General features: G+C 44.5%; 2 protein-coding genes across 2 annotated transcripts; both read left to right on the top strand.

The window, feature by feature from the left end:
* Positions 1–3,414: 3,414 nt before the first annotated feature.
* Positions 3,415–5,033, top strand: Wfdc13 (WAP four-disulfide core domain 13). The gene is made up of 2 exons (XM_032902654.1): positions 3,415–3,502; positions 4,876–5,033. The coding sequence occupies exons 1-2, from the start codon at positions 3,415–3,417 to the stop codon at positions 5,031–5,033; spliced, it is 246 nt and encodes an 81-aa protein (XP_032758545.1).
* Positions 5,034–14,237: 9,204 nt separating this feature from the next.
* Positions 14,238–16,556, top strand: LOC116900805 (kunitz-type protease inhibitor 4-like). The gene is made up of 2 exons (XM_032902521.1): positions 14,238–14,352; positions 16,366–16,556. The coding sequence occupies exons 1-2, from the start codon at positions 14,238–14,240 to the stop codon at positions 16,554–16,556; spliced, it is 306 nt and encodes a 101-aa protein (XP_032758412.1).
* The last annotated feature ends 1,180 nt before the right edge of the window (positions 16,557–17,736 follow it).

Raw genomic sequence — 17,736 nt, 5'->3', positions numbered from 1 at the left:
AGTAAATAAATTATTTTAGCTCCAAAGACTGAAATTCAAAAGAATAGAAAATGTGTGCCTAATGAAAACAGTAAAAAGAAATTAAAGTAGCTATACTCAGATGAAATAAGCGTCAAGCCAATTGCGAGACCAAAAGATGATTGCATATTATAAGAAGATCATTTTGCCAAGTAGATATGTAATTCTAAACATGGGTGCACAGAAGCTGCTGGCTGGCAGGCAGCCCTCTAAGAGGGAGAACCTTGAAACTAGAAAGACAAAAACAAAACACCTTTTAATATGTGTAAACACATTCAATATGCTGGATGGAAGGTTAAAAAATACTAAGGTGGTAATACCATGTAATCCCCTTTTTGGGGAAAAAATGAAAATGCTGGTCTGGTCTTCAAATTCATACAGAGCTGTAAGAGGCTTTGTGTTGGTGCCCAGGAGTAGCCCCACAAACCACACTGATCTATCAGACAGGGAGACTTTATTGAGCATTTGCCCCAGGACTGATCAGTCAGAGCCTCAAAACGTACTCAGGGGGTTTGGGGATTTAGCTCAGTGGTAGAGCACTTGCCTAGCAAAGCGTGAGGCCCTGGGTTGGGTCCCCAGCTCCAAAAAAAAAAAAAAAACTGGACTCAGAAGCTGATTTTGACACTGAGTCAGTATTCTACAGAAGGTTTAAGCCTGGAATCCACACACATCTGTGCTAATTTATCCCACCAATCAGGATTTAGGGATAGGGGATTTCCTTAGGAACATATCTTCGTTGTACATTTATTCTGTTCTCATTGGTTGGGGTATTCATCTGTGGTGGGGACTTGCCTTGTCTAACATTCATGTTTTAACTCACTAACCAGAATGTCAGTTACCCATATGTATGACTCTTCCTGCCAAGTAGGGTGTCAGTTCCCAGGGAAGTCTTAGGAATGTAAAATTTTGCTCAACCTCTACTCAAAATGGAAGTCTTATTCTAAACAGATGCAGGCGTCTCTCTTATGTTGGGGGTCCATCCCAGGGGCAGCTTATAAAGTTAAGTACCACAGAAGCTCGCACACAGCTCCAGGAAGTGCTGGTATGTGGTTGGTTCAGGGCCAGGTTTATCGTGGCTAACTATACAAGGCGGTTCTAACTGAACGCTTTTGTGATTGGTTTCCGAGAACACCAAAGCACAGAACGTAACAGAAAATGAGACCAACTGGGGCATGAGAAAGGAAAACGTTTCCTTGTAACATTAGTAACAGCTTAAAATAGCCAGCTGGACAGGCAGCAGTTACCCAGGCCTTAATGCCTTGGATCTTGGTAGCTACACAAGTTCCTGTAAAACGGGTCTTGCTGGGTGGCTAGGTACCAGCATACAGCAGAGAACAGTTGAAAAGTGGGACTTACTGCTACTTCTCTAGATTCGTCTTCAGGTTAAATCAAAACAGCAAAATTAAATAAATATATTTGCTCAAGAAAACAAAAAGTAGGAAGACGGAGGCTCACCTGTCATCTCGGCACTCAAGAGACAGAGGCAGAATCACCACATGTTCTGGGCTAGCCTGGGCTACATAGCAAGACCCTGTCTCCAAAAGTAGGAGAAAGGGAGGTTTTTGGTTTAGTTTTTTTTTTTTTTAAGATTGATTGATTGATTGATTATGTATATAGTGTTCTGCCTGAATATATGCCTGTACTCCAGAAGAGGGCACCAAGATCACATTACAGATGGTTGTGAGCCACCATGTAGTTGCTGGGTATTGAACTCAGGACCTCTGGAAGAGCAGTCAGTGCTCTTAACTGCTAAGCCATCTCTCCAGCCGGACAGGAAGGTTTTTGAATTCAAGGAAATAATTGTGGTACACAAGACTTCCCAGGGACCAGAAAAAGAAAGGGCTCTGGTCAGCATAGTCTACAAGGCCAGTGTGATTTGCTACAAGCCCCAAAAAGAATAGTGTAAGGCGTGGTGTGGTGGTGCATCCCTTTAGTCCCAGTGCTCAGGAAACAGAGACAGGCAGAGCTCTATGCGTTCAAGGCTAGCCTGGTCTACACTGAGTCCCAGTGCAGCTACATAGGGAGAGCCTGTCTCAGACGGCAGCACGGGGATCAGTGTGACCCTACACGGTGACTATACGCTTGTGGAAACGGAAGAATGGTTTTACATGAACAACCCTGGAAGGGCATTTCCTACACCAAAGGACTGAAGGCTGAATGTAACACTGTAGGTTTATATGGGGGAAAAGCAACGGTGATAGATCATTTGACGTAAAGTGGTGAAAATACGGTGTTGTATTAGGAATGAAAGTCAATCCTCTCAACCTAACTGGGAAACTTAAGCTTCCAGGCCTGATTCAGACAGCAGGCAAGAACGCCATCATTTCTATTCGGCAGTGGACTAGTCAGCACCAAGGGAGCTAAGGGTATTGAGTTTGAAGAGTCAAGCCGCAAGATTAAACTACTAGAAAAAAATGATAGGTGATGGGAGGACGTGGCATATTAATTTGCTGGAAATTAAAGCATAAAGACCGTTTCTCCTGGAATCATCTCCACCGCTATCCAGAGAGTCACTTTAAGAGCTCATGCCACTGGGGATGACTATAAGAAAGAAATAGAAAACCTCCACAGGGAATTCTCTTTTATTTTGAAAAAAGCATAAAGACTGGGGATATAGATGAGGCCTGGCATACACAATGTGCTGGGTTCCATTCCTAGCAATACACGTGTGTGCGCACAGTGAGGGGCGAGCAGGGGAGACAGAGAGAAAGGAGAGAGGAGGGGGGCGACCAAGGAGAGAGGGAAAGAGAGAGTGAAAGAGAGACAGGAGAGAGGGAAGGAGAGAGACAGAGAGAAGAGAAAGAAAGGAGAGAAAGGAGAAAAGGGGAGAGAGAGAGAGAGAGAAAGAAGAAGAAGAAGAAGAAGAAGAAGAAGAAGAAGAAGAAGAAGAAGAAGAAGAAGAAGAAGAAGAAGAAGAAGAAGAAGAAGAAGAAGAGAAGGAGGAGGAGGAGGAAGAGGAGAAAAAGAAAAAGGAAGAAGAAGAAGAAGAAGAAGAAGAAGAAGAAGAAGAAGAAGAAGAAGAAGAAGAAGAAGAAGAAGAAGAAGAAGAAGAAGAAGAAGAAGAAGAAGAAGAAAGGAGAGGAGAGAGGAGAGAGAGAGAGAGAGAGAGAGAGAGAGAGAGAGAGAGAAGAGAGAGAGAGGAGGGAGGAGAGAGAGAGCACACACTCTTTAAGTTTCAGGTGAGAGAATGAAGGGACAGCAAACCCAGAATCAGGACCTGCCCCTATAATGGGCAGGGCTAGGAGCTGGTTGGGGTTTCGGCCAAGCATTCCTTATGGGCAGAGAAAGGCCATCCTAGAGCCATCTCAGAGCCTTTCTCTCTGCCTTCTCCTCCCAGCCAAGTCTGGCAAACCTGACCTCCCTCAGCCAGGACTTACCACCCATCCTGCGAGTGCCATGACACCTGTGCCACCTTTCCAGCTCCTGTTGGTGCTCAGCCTGGCACCACAGCTGGTGCCTGCAAGTCCCAAGCAATACTTTCTGAGTAGGTGCCTGGTTCTGGGCTCCAGGGGAGGGATGGGGATCGCTCCTGAGGAGAAGAGAGTATCTCAGGGGCACCTCTAGAGAATTTCACAGTGCGTAGAATATAGTACAGCATTCAAGGATCCGGACGTTAAAGTCAGCAAACTCTAGGTAGAATCTCTGTTCCATTTTCCTCTTACATGGCTCCAAACCCTCTGAGAAGAAGAGGCTTTGCCTTTACAAATGTAACATTATAATGTAAATAATGATACTGAGTCAAGAAAAAAAGAGGAACTGGTGTGTCCAGGCGTGGAGCTCTCTTACTGGGCCGTGAGATACAGCCCACTAAATATTTGTTACAATAAAGGTTGTCAGCCTCGTCCTCCTGGCTCAGTTTGCTGGCCCCAGTTGCATCATCGAAAGAATGTTTCAAGCATTAAGACAGATGGGAAAATGAAACTGGTAGAAATCAAGATTCGATCTGCATAACATTGGACTTGGAGGATATCTGGGGAGGAAGGGAAGGGGGACCTCGCATTTTATTTTATGCTTGGTAAAATCTAGAGGCACTGCACAATTGCCAGTAACCAGCATCCACTAGAGTCTGTCTCATTGGCCGCTAATGCCCCTCAACCTGACAGGGGCAGGAATGCCCACTGTGGGCCAATACGCAGTAGGAAGAGAGCTATCTTGTGTGCATTCAGGGGTTCAGTGAGAGGATATGACTGACAGCCTACGTTCTGTCAGTGGGCTGTGGAGGCTCAGTTCTGTTTGCAGAGCTTCTGAGAGGAAAAGGAGAAGCCGGATGTTGGCCTCCCATTCTGAAATTCTCACCCTCCTTACCATGAAAAAATATCTACCCCAACTGTGAATCGGATCCCAGTTTCCAACACAGCTCTTGCAGTTTATTGGGTTTGTTTTTGTGCTACATTTATCTTCTGTTTAGGCCTCTTAATTATATATATATATATATATATATATATATATATATATATATATATATCACAAATTACCTATGTCCAGTTGGTTCCGGGGAAAAAAATCATTAAGGGAAGGTTGAGTGATTTTCTCAAGACCACGCAATAAGTTAATATAAATTAGGTGGCCAATACCTTTTTTTGAAACTTACCATACACACAGACGAATACATTCACACCTTTGATACAGACCGTAACAGGGTCTATGGGGACTCAGTATCTGATCTGTGAGGATTATGAATAGACAATGAGTTCAAGGTCCCACCAAATAGTCTCAGATCTGATATCCAGCCCTAGTTCCCAGAGGAAGATGGTAGTTAGGGGCAAACCCTATTCCCATCCCTGCAGAGCAGCAAGGGGAGACAAGGTTGCTGCTGTCTGTTCTTTCAGCCACGCTCTCACCTACTCTTCATTCCAGAGTATGTCTTGGAACCACCGCCCTGCAGATCAGAGCCTGACGTCTGTGACACCTTCTGTACGGAGCAGGAGGACTGCTCACCAAATCTTCAGTGCTGTTCTGCCTACTGTGGAATAGTGTGTACCTCAAACCAAGCCCCAGTGGTTGGGGTCTCCTGAGGGTCTCCTCTCCCAGCCCTGGCACCAGAGCTGTTGGCAGAGGACGACGGCAGAGCCTCGAGCCCATGATTGTGGTGTCTTCTTTCCTTCCCTTTAATCTTGTTGGTTCTGCCATATTGCCAACCTGGTCTCTGCCTTTACCAAGAGTGATTTCCACAAACTCTTATCTAAAAGAGCATCCTCAAAATTTCATAATCCTTCTCCCTCCAGCACTGTAGCTGTGACTCTCTGCCCCCCATCACTCTGAATGTACTCATAGTTTCTATTCTAGGACCTCCCTGGTCCCAGAGTCTACCTTTATCCCAGCATCTGCCTGGAATGATGTATCTGGTCACACGAAGCAAGTTTGTTCTCCTTTGGCTCGTTCCCCTTTGTCCCTTGGCATTCTTAAGTTCAGGAGAGCTGTGACTGACCGCCTAGGCATGAGCGTCAATCAGCCCTGAATCTTCCAAAGGGAAGGGTTCTGGGACAGAGAGAAGAATCTAGTGTGCTGATGAGACACGACTACTCCTCTCGCCCAGGCATGTGTCGCCTTTTAATATGAATTGTCCCTATTCTCTTCTCTCTCTCTCTCCCTCCCCTCCCCCCTCTCTCTCTCCCTCCCTCCCTCCCTCCCCTTCCCTCCCGCCCTCTCTCCCCCCCTTTCCTCTCTCTCTCTCTCTCTTGAACAGATGACTCTTGTCTATGTCTCATGAGACCCAAATGAAGTCTAGACCAAAGACCCATGGCTGGAAGTTCAGCTGCTGAGTTTCTTGAGGAAAGATTGAAATGCCTTGTTCTTTGCTGTGGCCCATGCCCAGAGCAAATGCCCAGCTGTGTAGACGATGTACAGAGTGATGGTGCACATCTGGAGTCAGACTCCTAGGCTCAAGTGCTGGCTCTACCATTCCTAACTTGGTGATCTCAAAGGGATCTCTCTCTCTCCTCTCTCTCTCTCTCTCTCTCTCTCTCTCTCTCTCTCTCTCTCTCTGAATCAGCCTGCTCATCCTTAAGAGAAGAGTAAACACAAGACTAAAATAAAAACCACAAATGAGCTGAGACGGTCTCTTGCCTCGTGATTAATTTCCATATAATTCACTGGTCCCTCGACCAAGTTCTGTCTGAGTGGCAGAGCACAGCTTCATGTTCTACCTTCGGGTGGGATTAACAAAAAGTAGGAATTACACCTTCAAGAACAAACTGTCACCCAACGCAGTTGAAAATATTTCCTTCTGCAGATTTGAGACTCCTCAGGCTTGACCATCGAAGCATGCACCCAAGTGCATTGCCTAAAAGTATGGTTCTCCTGATTTCGCTTCACCAGTCTTTGAACTCATTCCCCAGGGGCCAGAGTATGGTCTACAAGACAGAGAAGCAGAGTCATGTCCTAAGGGGAGTGCAGGACACTGAGACCTGAGGTTCTGCTAAGGAACAGCCTGTTCTGTCCGCCAGTGGGCAAGCACCATGAATGGGAATTCAGACTGGGTCCTTCGCATTCTGTGAGTCAGTCATTGGTTAACTCACTGTACCTCTCTGAGACAGTTAAGCTGCTCATGTGAAAGAGAGAGAGGCCATCCGTGCCTGAGAATGTTGGTGAGGATAACTCAAGGATGCACGGATGAGAGCACGCTCGCCGAGGAGACTGCAAAGATGAGAGAACATAGACATCACTCTTTCTGAGTTCTGGGTGTTTGTTCTTTGAAAAGGTGGAGAGGGGGTCACCTCTATAATTTCACGGAGATTACAAGAAGTGATTAATCAAACCGAGTTCCCTGTTACCCCACCACCAAAACAAGGATGCTGTTTATCATTTGGTGACTGCTGTTGTAGAGTTCTTTTTAACGTCGGAGCTGTGCTGGAGAAATGACTCAGTGGTTAAGATGGCTGGCTGCTCCATCGTGGATCCCAGTACCTCACAAATGTCTGTAACTCCAGCCCGAAGGAATCCAACACCCTCTTCTGACCTGCTAGGACACCTGCACACACATGGGTACATTCATGCACATGTGTGCACAAACACACATACATAAAAACAATAAAAAATTCTTTTCATTAAATATACAATTTAAGGTCTGTTGATGGTCTGATGACCCCAGAGTTTTCAAATAAGAATAGTGATGTCTAGGCTCCAAAGTGCTCTGACTGATCTTGTACAGAAAGAGTGTTTTATATCAGCAGGTAGAGCACAGCACATTTTGAGCATCATTTTGGCCCTTACACAGCCCCTGCCAAGTCCACACTTACCTCTTGTTATAGCAGAGGCATAAGCCTGGCCATCAGTCAACACATTGACCTCTTAGATAATCCAAGGCCATGCAGCAGGAAGCCAGGGGAAGAGGAGCAGGAACCCCAGTACATCGTTGGGAATCTGTCTAGCTTGGCTCTGCTAATGTAGTCCTGTTGGGCCGTCCCTAGTCCTCAGAGGCACAGGGGTAGAGAACTCCTACATCTCCGGTGTACTGTGAAGATGAAATGAGATTCTGTATGCAAACCCCACACAGGGTTGCTGGCAGAGTCCAAGAATATCCGTATTACCTGTGTCTAGTGGGTCCATTATCCAAACTTCTGAAATCACAAGTAGCGTGAGTCAACAGGTTCACTTTTGCCACCAAGATGGCTGAGCATGACTGGTGGCCTAAAGTTTGACTCCCCCAAACCCTCCATGGTGTAAGAGAACCAAATCCTACAAGCCACCTGACCTCTGCATGTACAACACACACACACACACACACACACACACACACACACACACACACACACACACACACACAAAACTAACTAACTAAATAAATAAATAATTGCTATAAGTGTAGGTTCCAATATAAATAAATGTTTGGCTGGTTGGCTCATTGTTAATTTCTCCAGTCTCTTTCTGGACTAACTCAAGTTGGTAAAAACGAGGCAAGTGTTCTCAAGTCTTGAACGAGAGCAGCATGCAGTTCTGAATATTCCTCACATCTTTGAAAGATAAACGGATTTAAGCTCACAGTGAAACGATTCTAACTGATCAGTGATTTCAGTGCCTGTCCTAAGCTGGTAGGGGACTCTGTGCACCCCCTGCAGAGCCCCCATGAACGACATCAGTCTGAGGGGATCCATTCACCTAGTCCACAGGTCTTCTTTCCCGTCTGTTGCATAGCCCCTACATGAACTTTATCTCACCTCCAACTCTGAACCTCTCTTCTGAGAAACCTTTCCAATCCAGCTGACTTTCTGGATCCCCCTCACCCAGAGCAAGCAGACTGTTCAGAAAAACCTGCAGGTTCCCCATACCATCAACACCCAAACAAACGCCGTTCGAGCCACCCTCAGTGAGCCAGGCAGGTCTCTTACATTTCTGTTGGCCCATGCAGAACACAGCAACCACCGTCTTAGTTACTCAAGCTTGACAACAAAGACTTTCACAGCATTTGGTGGTATCAAAGAAATTTTTATATTTAGCATATTAGTGTTTAATTCTAATTTGTGCAAGACATAAAATTCCAATATTTTGTCTTAATCAGTTTGAAAGGATTTGGGTACATGTTTGCCTTTTTTGGTGAATGTGAAGACTGGAAGACCCACAGCTGTCGAAATAAGCCTTCTTGGCCATGAAGCTGCTCTTACAACGTCTTTTTCGTACTCATGGGGATGCCAGGCAGCAGCTGGTGCTGTAAGGGTGAAGTAGCATTTCCAGATGCTACTGTGCCCACCCTGCTTCAGTTCAGCCTGGAGAACTGAGGACTGAAACCTGAAACTGTCAACAGATGAGGTGTAGAAGGAATGACAACCATGGTAGATTTTTAAAAAGCAGGCAAGTAGTAAACTTGCTGGGTTTAGAAAATGTTTTCTCCAGGTTGGGGATTTAGCTAAAAAGAAAAGAAAATGTTTTCTCTAACATCTAGAACAAGATTAGGATACCCACAGAGGGAGTAGGAGGTTATATGTGTGTGCACGCGTGTGTGCACACGTGTGCTCACTCATACAGAGGTCACAAGTCCACATGGGCTACCTTACTCATCACTCACCACCTTACTTTCTTAATCATGGTATCTTTGTGAACATGAAGTTTGTGGCTTTGGCTAGCATGGCTGGCCAGCAAGTCCCCAAAATCCACCTCTCCCCTCCCTCCTATCCCTGCAACTAAGGTTGCAGACATGCACTGCTGGGCCTAGCTTTTACCTGTCCTCATGCTCGCACAACAAGCGTTTTACCCACTGAGCTGTCTGTACATCCCTTAGGAGTCCCACTGCCATTGTCTTTATTCAATATGACACTAGAAGTCTTGGCCAAGACAATTAAGCATGAGAAACAAATAGATTCCCACTCAGGCTGGAAAACGAGAAAGACTAATAGCCTTATTTGCAGACAGCATGATCGCACACACAGAGACTCTAAAGACTCCATAAAACTCTATCCAATAAACAAATGCGGCAAAGTTTCACAATACAAATTGAAGACACACACACACACACACACACACACACACACACACACACACACACACACACACACCATAGTAACTACCAGGAAAAAAAAAGAAAGAAAGCAATCATTTTCACAATAGCAACAGAAAATAAGACACCAGGGAATCCGTTTAGCCAGAGTTGGAAATCTCTTGGTGAGAACTAGAGTACATTGACAAAGTGAGTCGGAGAAGACACCGCCAAATCAGAAAACCACAAACTGAAACTAACGTTGTTCGAGTTTCCCTCCTTCCAACATGATCTACGGATTCAGTACAACCCTCCTCAAAATACCAACAGCATGCCATACAGACATGAAAAACAGTACAAAAACTGGTATGATTCACAAAAGACCCCCAAATAACCAAGGCAATCTTGAGAGGGGAAAAAAGAAAAAATCAAAAGCTGTAGCAACTGATCCATGAAGGACCAGGCATACACAAACACTAAGACATACAGTGTCAAGAACCCAGTCTTAAAGCCACCCATTAGGGGTTGGGGATTTAGCTCAGGGGTAGAGCGCTTGCCTGGAAAGCACAAGGCCCTGGGTTCGGTCCCCAGCTCCAAAAAAAAAAAAAAAAAGAACAAAAAAAAAAGCCACCCATTTATAGTCACCTGATTTCATTCATTCATTCACTCATTCATTCGTTCGTTCGTTCGTTCGTTTGTTCAGTGTGTTGTCCGAAGATGTGAGAGACAAAACAGCGGAAACACTGGAAGAAAATAAAAGGCGGGCGTTCCGTGATGTTAGACTGGGCGAGTGCTCGAAAATGCAAGAGGCATCTGACAGGAACACACAGGATTACGTCACACTCTAAAGCTTCTTCACAGCAAAGAAAATGAGAGGAGCGGAGGAGAGCACTCAGTGCGCAAAGCGCATGCGTACACAGAGCACGTGCTTACATGCAGAGGAAGCGCTTGCCTTTGGTCCAGACTCCACATTAGAAAAAGAGGGGGGAGATGTGATAGTGTGTACATCTGTGTTCTCGGATGCACAGATAGATGTGAGTCCCTGAGACTCATCGGCCAGCTAGCCTAGCCAACTTGGCAACTTCCAAGCCAATGAGAGACCCCGTCTCAGAATTCTACAAAAGGGGCAGGGTGCACAGCGCTTGAAGAACACACCCAGGGTTCCCCTCTAATACAGACACACACACACACACACACACACACACACACACACACACACACGAACACTTACACGGAGAGAAGATAATCAACAGGGTGAAGAGAAAGGTGATAGAGTGGGAGAAAACCATTCAAGCTGTATCTCTAGCAAGAGCTTAATACCAGAAATATGTGAGGAACTCAGACAATTGTTAAACCCACAAATATTTTAAATTGGAGGTCTCCATCTGACCAAGAAGCATATGAGAGATGCCCACGACCATTCATCACAAGGGAAAATAAATATCAAAATTATAATGAAATACCACCTTATCCCAGGAGAAATGTTGGTCAACATATAGAAAAGAGGGGAGGGGGGCCACATGCTTTTGAAGAAAGCATACATTAATACAGCCATTATGGAAAAATGTGAGGACTCCTCAAAAATTTACAGGCAGCAATGGTCCAGCATTTCTAATAATATTAAGCACATAGTCAAAGTGAACTAGATCAGTCTGTTGAAGGGACACCAACTCTCCCATATTTCTTTTTCTTTTTATATCTGGCTTTCTTTCTCTTTTTATTAGTCATTTTATTTGCTTACATTTCAAATGATATTCCCCTTCCCAAGCTTCCCCCCCTCCCATTGATGTCAGATAAGGCTATCTTCTGCTACATATGTATCTGGAGCCATGGCTCCCTCCGTGTGTACTCTGGTTGGTGGTTTAGTCCCTGGGAGCGCTGGGTGTTCTGATTAGTGAATATTGTTCTTCTTATGGGGTTGCAATGCCCTTCAGCTCCTTCAGTCCTTTCCCCTAGCTCTGCCATTATGGTCCCCGGGCTTAGTTCGATGGTTGGCTATAAGTCTGCATTGGTCAGGTGTTGGTAGAGCCTCTCGGGGTTTCTTGTAAGCCATATTCATAAGAGCCATCATCTGTCAATGGTGCGAGAACAAACAAATTTTGACTTATACATGAACTGGGATACTATTTGGCCATTAAAAAAATAATTAAATCCTATCACTTGCAGTCATATTAATGTGCCTGGAGGATGTTGCAGTAGGTGGAAATAAACTGCACTCAAGAAGATAAGTGCATCTTATATGTCTGCTTAGAGAAGATAGCCAAAATAGTTATAGAATTCACAGTGGAATGGTGTTTGACTTGGTCTGGTGAAAGCAGGTTTCAGTCAAATAAGATAAAGAAGACGTGAACATTTGGTGTGTAATGTTGAAACAATTGTCAACAACAAGGTATTACACATTTAAAATATGCTGGCAGGCTAGATCTTTAAAAGCCCCACGCGTTGTGTAGATAGGTGTATGTTTAGTGTATGTATGTGCATGCATGCACAAACTTATATATGTGCATGTGTAGGCCACAGGTCAACATCCAGTGTCTTTTTCAACCCCTCTCTACTGTAGTTTTTTGAGTCAGGGTCTCTCATTGGGCCTGGAGAGCGTCATTTCAGCCAGAGTGGCTATCAGTGACTCCCCAAAGTGCCTGTCTTTCCCTGGAGGCAAGAGTTATAGGCATATGCCAGCCATGCTTAACTTTTATGTAGTGCTGAGTACCAAAGCTCAGGTTCTCAAGTTTGTACAGCAGCCATCCCAACCACTGAGCTGCGTCTCAAGCCTGATATTAAGGACTCTTACCACAATAAAATAAAATTTTAAAATAGAAGAGGAGATAGGAAAGTTTAAAGCAATCGAACATTAAAAAGTAAGTTAGTGGAAATCTATCAAAACAGAGACATCACGATCCTCAGACACGTATAATCAAATTCCACAAGGAAGAAACTATACCAGCCTTATATGAAATATTCCAGAGGCTATGAGTGACTAGTTCTCAAGCTGACTTACATAGAATCGATAGAAGGTTATGTTCAGATTCAATAAAGGTAGTGAGAGAAGGACTGAATCTTAGACATGCACAAGTCTATGTAGCACACAGCACAAACTTCAGTAGTGTACAGAAGTTTACAGCTCCTAAGACGCTTCTCCTATATATCAGTAAAACTGAGCAGGGGAAACATCTGTGGTTATCCAAAAGATGTAAAACCAAGACTTTTGAAAAGTGCAAGACAGGTTGGGGATTTAGCAAGAAAAGTGCAAGACCAGTTCAGTGTGTGTGTGTGTGTGTGTGTGTGTGTGTGTGTGTGTGTGTGTGTATGTGTGTGTGTGTGTATCTGTGTGTGTGTGTGTCGGTGTGTGTGTGTGTGTGTGTGTGTGTGTGTGTATGTGTGTATGCTCAGGGTTTTCTAGGGAAATAGAACTGGCATACATACATACATATACATATAAATACACATACATATACGTATATATACATATATAAATATACACTTATATACATACACTCACACATATATATACATTCATATACATATTTGGGGTCTTTTGAGGATCATACCAGTTTTTGTTTTGTTTATTTCTGTAAGGAATGTCTTGAAAAGAAATTATTGAAGACCAATGATACATACAAAATTGATCTACAGATTCAATGCAGTTCAAATCAATGACCAAGGGAGGTTTTCTCAGAAATTTACAAGGCTGATCCTGAATTTTGTGTGGAAAAGGGAAACTCCTAACATAAAGTTTAAGAAATTAAGTGTGGCTTTTGATTCAGGTTATATAATGTACTAAAACACGCAAGTCCAAATCTATTAGCATATATTGTTATATCCTCTAATAACGTCACATAGTGTCAGATGACCGCAGCTCTTGGTAGTGGCTGAGTGAAATGTAACGACTCATGAGAGGACTCTAAAGCCATTAGAAAATGAAATGGGGGCTTAATTTCATAGTCCACCGAAGGAAATCAAAGCCAAGTGATTCCAGGCTGAAAATGGGAGTCGTTTTTCCAAACGTAGAAAACAAGTCAAGCGCAAGTCGTGCAGCACTGTGCAAAACAAACAAACAAACAAACAACTCATAGCTGAGTATAGAAGCCTGGAACTGTAATCCAGTACTTGGGAGGCTCAGGTGGGAAGATCAGAAGTTCAAGGCCAGCCTGGACTACACAAGTTCCTGTACAAATCAGGGTAAACAGCCAGATCTTGTCTCCAAACCTCAAACAGTAATAACAATAGCAACACACTGCTAAACACTGAAGCCAGCTTCAAATCAGGTGTCCACTATACAGCAGATGAGGGATCATCATACAGATTACCTCTGTCTGTTTAGTGTCTGTCAGTGGGGACGAAGAGACCCACCTCACGGATTCAGGGTAATAGTTTAATGACTTGGTCCATAGGCCTGACATCATGTAGACTATGGCCTGAAGGAAAACCCTTTAGATGTCATGCTTCTTCCATTCTGTCTAATGAGCCAGACCTTTTTTGTCCCCTCTGCCTTTCAGAATATGGGAAGGAAGCAATTCTTTTGAAATTCCTTGCTCCGATGGTCCAACCCTCCATAGTTAAGCACGTGCGGACACCCTGGTCCCTAAGCTTGCATTGTTCCTACATGAATGTGAAGCTCACTATCAGGGGTCTAATCAGCCTGGGATCTTTAGCTTCACAGCTGGGCACTCATGCGCTTAGCCTTCAACTCAACACATAGTAATGCTCAACCTTGGCCCTTGGGGTAGGTGGGCTCAGCCCTCCCACCAAACCACACCCGAAGTATAAGAGCAGTTGGCCGTAGCCTCTCCTTTCTGCTGCTTGCCCCACCATGAAGTCTGCTAAGTTGGGATTTCTCCTGGGATTCTCCCTCTTCTGCCTACTCAGTCCTCCAGTACTGAGCTTCGTGAAGAAGGTTGCTGAAAGGATCTGCAAAGACATCAACGGTATGGACAAAGTTAAAGCAGAAGGGAAATCCCAAGACCAATTATGAATGTGGGAGAAAGAAATGTAAACAATTCCCCTGGGTGGGTCAGAAGGATCTTCTGTGGTGGCAATACCCAGCAACCTTCAACCCCTTAACTCCGGGTGTCACTTACTTTGAGGGACTTGTGGGTGTTTAATGAAGATAAAGCAATATATGGTACAAGTAAGTCCTTTCCAGATAGAGAATTCTTTTGTAAGAGGTCAAAGATTGGACGAGTTTTGAGATAGGGGCTTTGTGGCATAGGGCAAGGAGATCAGACCTTCCAAGAGCTTGCATTGGAAGGAGAGGAGTTTTCAGATTGAGATAATTGAGGTGTATCTAACGTCTAGTCTCTGGGCTCAGAAAACACTTGAGCACTCTGCACCTATATAGAGGAGTTTACAGTGTAGCTAGAGACTTTCTCTGCAGCCCAAGTAGTACAGTCTACACTTGGGTCAAATTCCAAACTCTGGTCCTGTCACTCAGCAGTTGTGTGCCTTAGGCAAGACTCTGGGCCAATTATCATCTCCTCCCTGCAACCCCACTTTGCCCATGTGCAAAACAAAAGTTAGAAAAATCAGACAGTATTATAAACATAAAATAAAACCATGCATGCAACTAGGCCTAGACAAGTCATCCTTATCAGAGAATGAACTACAAGCTGGCAGCTTGAGGAGAGAGTGAGTGGTAAGCACTGGGCTATCAATATGATCACCAGTGTGGCAATTTCAGTCACTCAGACCCACCACAAGTGAGACAGCTGCTTCCTGGAAGACAAGAGGAAGAATGCGGAACAGCGAGGTAGGGGGTGCAAAGGCGCCACGCCCCTGGTTCTTCTTCTAGCTTTAGAACAACAGAAATCGGTCACGTGAATCATGAAATGTAAGCCGTGGATAATGAGTGTGTATAAAGTAGGGCATGGGGTTCGGCTAGGCACTGAAAGGGAAGAGGGGGCAGAAGGTTGGGATAGCCTTGATGGTGTGCAGTATAAGGAGACTTGTCACTGTGCAAACTGAGCCATGCACAATCCAGTCCTTCCCAAAATCACTGTCCAGGGCCTGGAGAGGTAAGTTGTTTGTATTGGACAAAAATGGCTTCACCCTGTGACTCTGCTTAGAATAAGAAAAGCAGAGACCTTTCAGAGTCTCTGAGCAAAAATGTTTCCATGCTGAAGACAGGAATTTTCCCCTTTTAGTTTTTTACACTTCTGATCTTCCCACCTGAGCCTCCCAAGTACTGGGATTTCAGTCCCAGGCTTCTACACTCAGCTACCAGTTTGTTTGTTTGTTTGTTTGTTTTGCACAGTGCTACACTGCTTGAGCTTGACTTGTTTTCTACATTTGGAAAAACGATCCCCATTCTTGGCCTGGAATCACTTGGCTTTGATTTCCTTTGGTGGACTATGAAATTAAGCCCCCATTTCATTTTCTTTTTTTTTTTTTTTTTCTTTTTTTTTTTTTTCAGAGCTGGGGACCAAACCCAGGGCCTTGCGCTTGCTAGGCAAGCGCTCTACCACTGAGCTAAATCCCAACCCCCCATTTCATTTTCTAATGGCTTTAGAATCCCTCTCATGAGTCATTACATTTCACTCAGCCACTACCAAGAGCTGCGGTCATCTGACAATATATGATGTTATTATAGGATATAACAATATATGCTAATAGATTTGGACTTGTGTGTTTTAATACTTTATATGACCTGAATCAAAAGCCATACATATGCACGAACATGCATGCACACACTTGTGCATGCATGCATGCTTGTGAAACATGGTATGCATGTGGAGGTTAGAGGGTTAATTACTAGAAGAAGTTGGTTCTCTCTTCCCACTCTATGGGCTTCCGGAGATATAAGTCCAGTTGTCAGCACCTTCACTCCCTAAGCCATCCCGCCATGCAAGCAGGAATTTTTAAGAGTTTCTGAATTAAGAGACACACTTTCCTGTTGTGTCTTGATCGTTTTTCCTCTAACTCCATGGAAACGCCTCGTGCAGATCCTTGTGTTTTGGAAATGGATCCTGGCAGCTGCTATGAAAACCATAACAGATTTTTCTACAACCAAACCTCCAAAAAGTGTGAGATCTTCGTGTTCAGTGGCTGCAATGGTAACCGTAATAACTTCATGCTTAAAATAGACTGTGACGTAATGTGTAATGAACAATACAAGAAAAAGCCAGAGAGGTAAGGAGCACATCTCATCTTTGGCCTTTTAGATGAACGGTAAGAGAAACCTCTGAGATCTGAGGGTAGAGAAAATTAGTCAGGGCTTACCCTATTTTAGGATGTAAAGAAGATCGGCCTATAAAAGCTTCTAACAGTTAGGCTGGATCTTGGAATAAACTGCAGACTTCGCCCAAGGGGTGGTGGGGCACACCTTTAATCCCAGCATTTGGGAGGGTGAGGCAGATGGACCTCTGAGTTCCAAGCCAGCCTGGTCTACAAAGTGAGTTCCAGGACAGCCAGGGCTACACAGAGAAACCCTGTCTTGAAAACAAACAAACAAAATAAAACAACAAATTGTTGACTTTGCAATTTGAGAAAAAACAAACAAACAAAGGTTCAGGGAGAAAATACTCACTTATCAATTGATTACTTGCCTTGAGGCCAGGTAGTCTGCTGAGCAATTACCATCTCAGGATACAATTTTACATTAAAATAGGCAGGAGACACGGAGCCATTTGATAGTGACCACTCCTCAGCCTGGTGGACTGAAGCAGACAGAAAGAAAACCGACCAGCCGGCAGAGAGCACGGAGAGAGTCCGGAACGCAACCCCTGGCCAGGCATCACGCCGAGGCAACCACAAAGGTCAGTGCAGAGTTCCTGCATCGGCTCCAACCGGTTGTTTTCCTGAGAAACCAGGCTTTGCCTCCTCCAGTCCCAAAGACAATGACTCCTCTCAACCTTGATCAGAGAAGCTTCCTTTTAGCAGTAAATGGAGAGACTCATGGCTGCTCAACGTCCTGAGAGATTAAGATAGTTTCGTCCAATTGGTGTGAGAGCTGAATGTTACGAAGTAGAGTTGCGGGGTTGGGGATTTAGCTCAGTGGTAGAGCGCTTGCCTAGGCAGCGCAAGGCCCTGGGTTCGGTCCCCAGCTCTGAAAAAAAGAACCAAAAAAAAAAAAAAAAAAAAAGTAGAGTTGCGAAGCACTGTCCTCTGGGCGTAGGGTAGACCCTGCAATTCTGAACTCATAGCAGCTGCAGCTGCACATGCTATGGCTTCACAAACCTAAGCTTGAAAACAGGCATGAATGGGAGAGGGGTTCAGGACTCCTCCTGAGGAACAGCTGCCTACCAAAGGATGCTGGGAACGGACAGTCAGTCTTCAGTTGCATGTCCACCAGTAAGTCCACAGCTGTGGTCGTA

Source organism: Rattus rattus, chromosome 5 (assembly GCF_011064425.1).
Source record: "Rattus rattus isolate New Zealand chromosome 5, Rrattus_CSIRO_v1, whole genome shotgun sequence".
NCBI lineage: Eukaryota > Metazoa > Chordata > Mammalia > Rodentia > Muridae > Rattus > Rattus rattus.
Note: the sequence above shows the minus strand (reverse complement) of the source record. Positions and strands in the feature narration are given on the sequence as shown.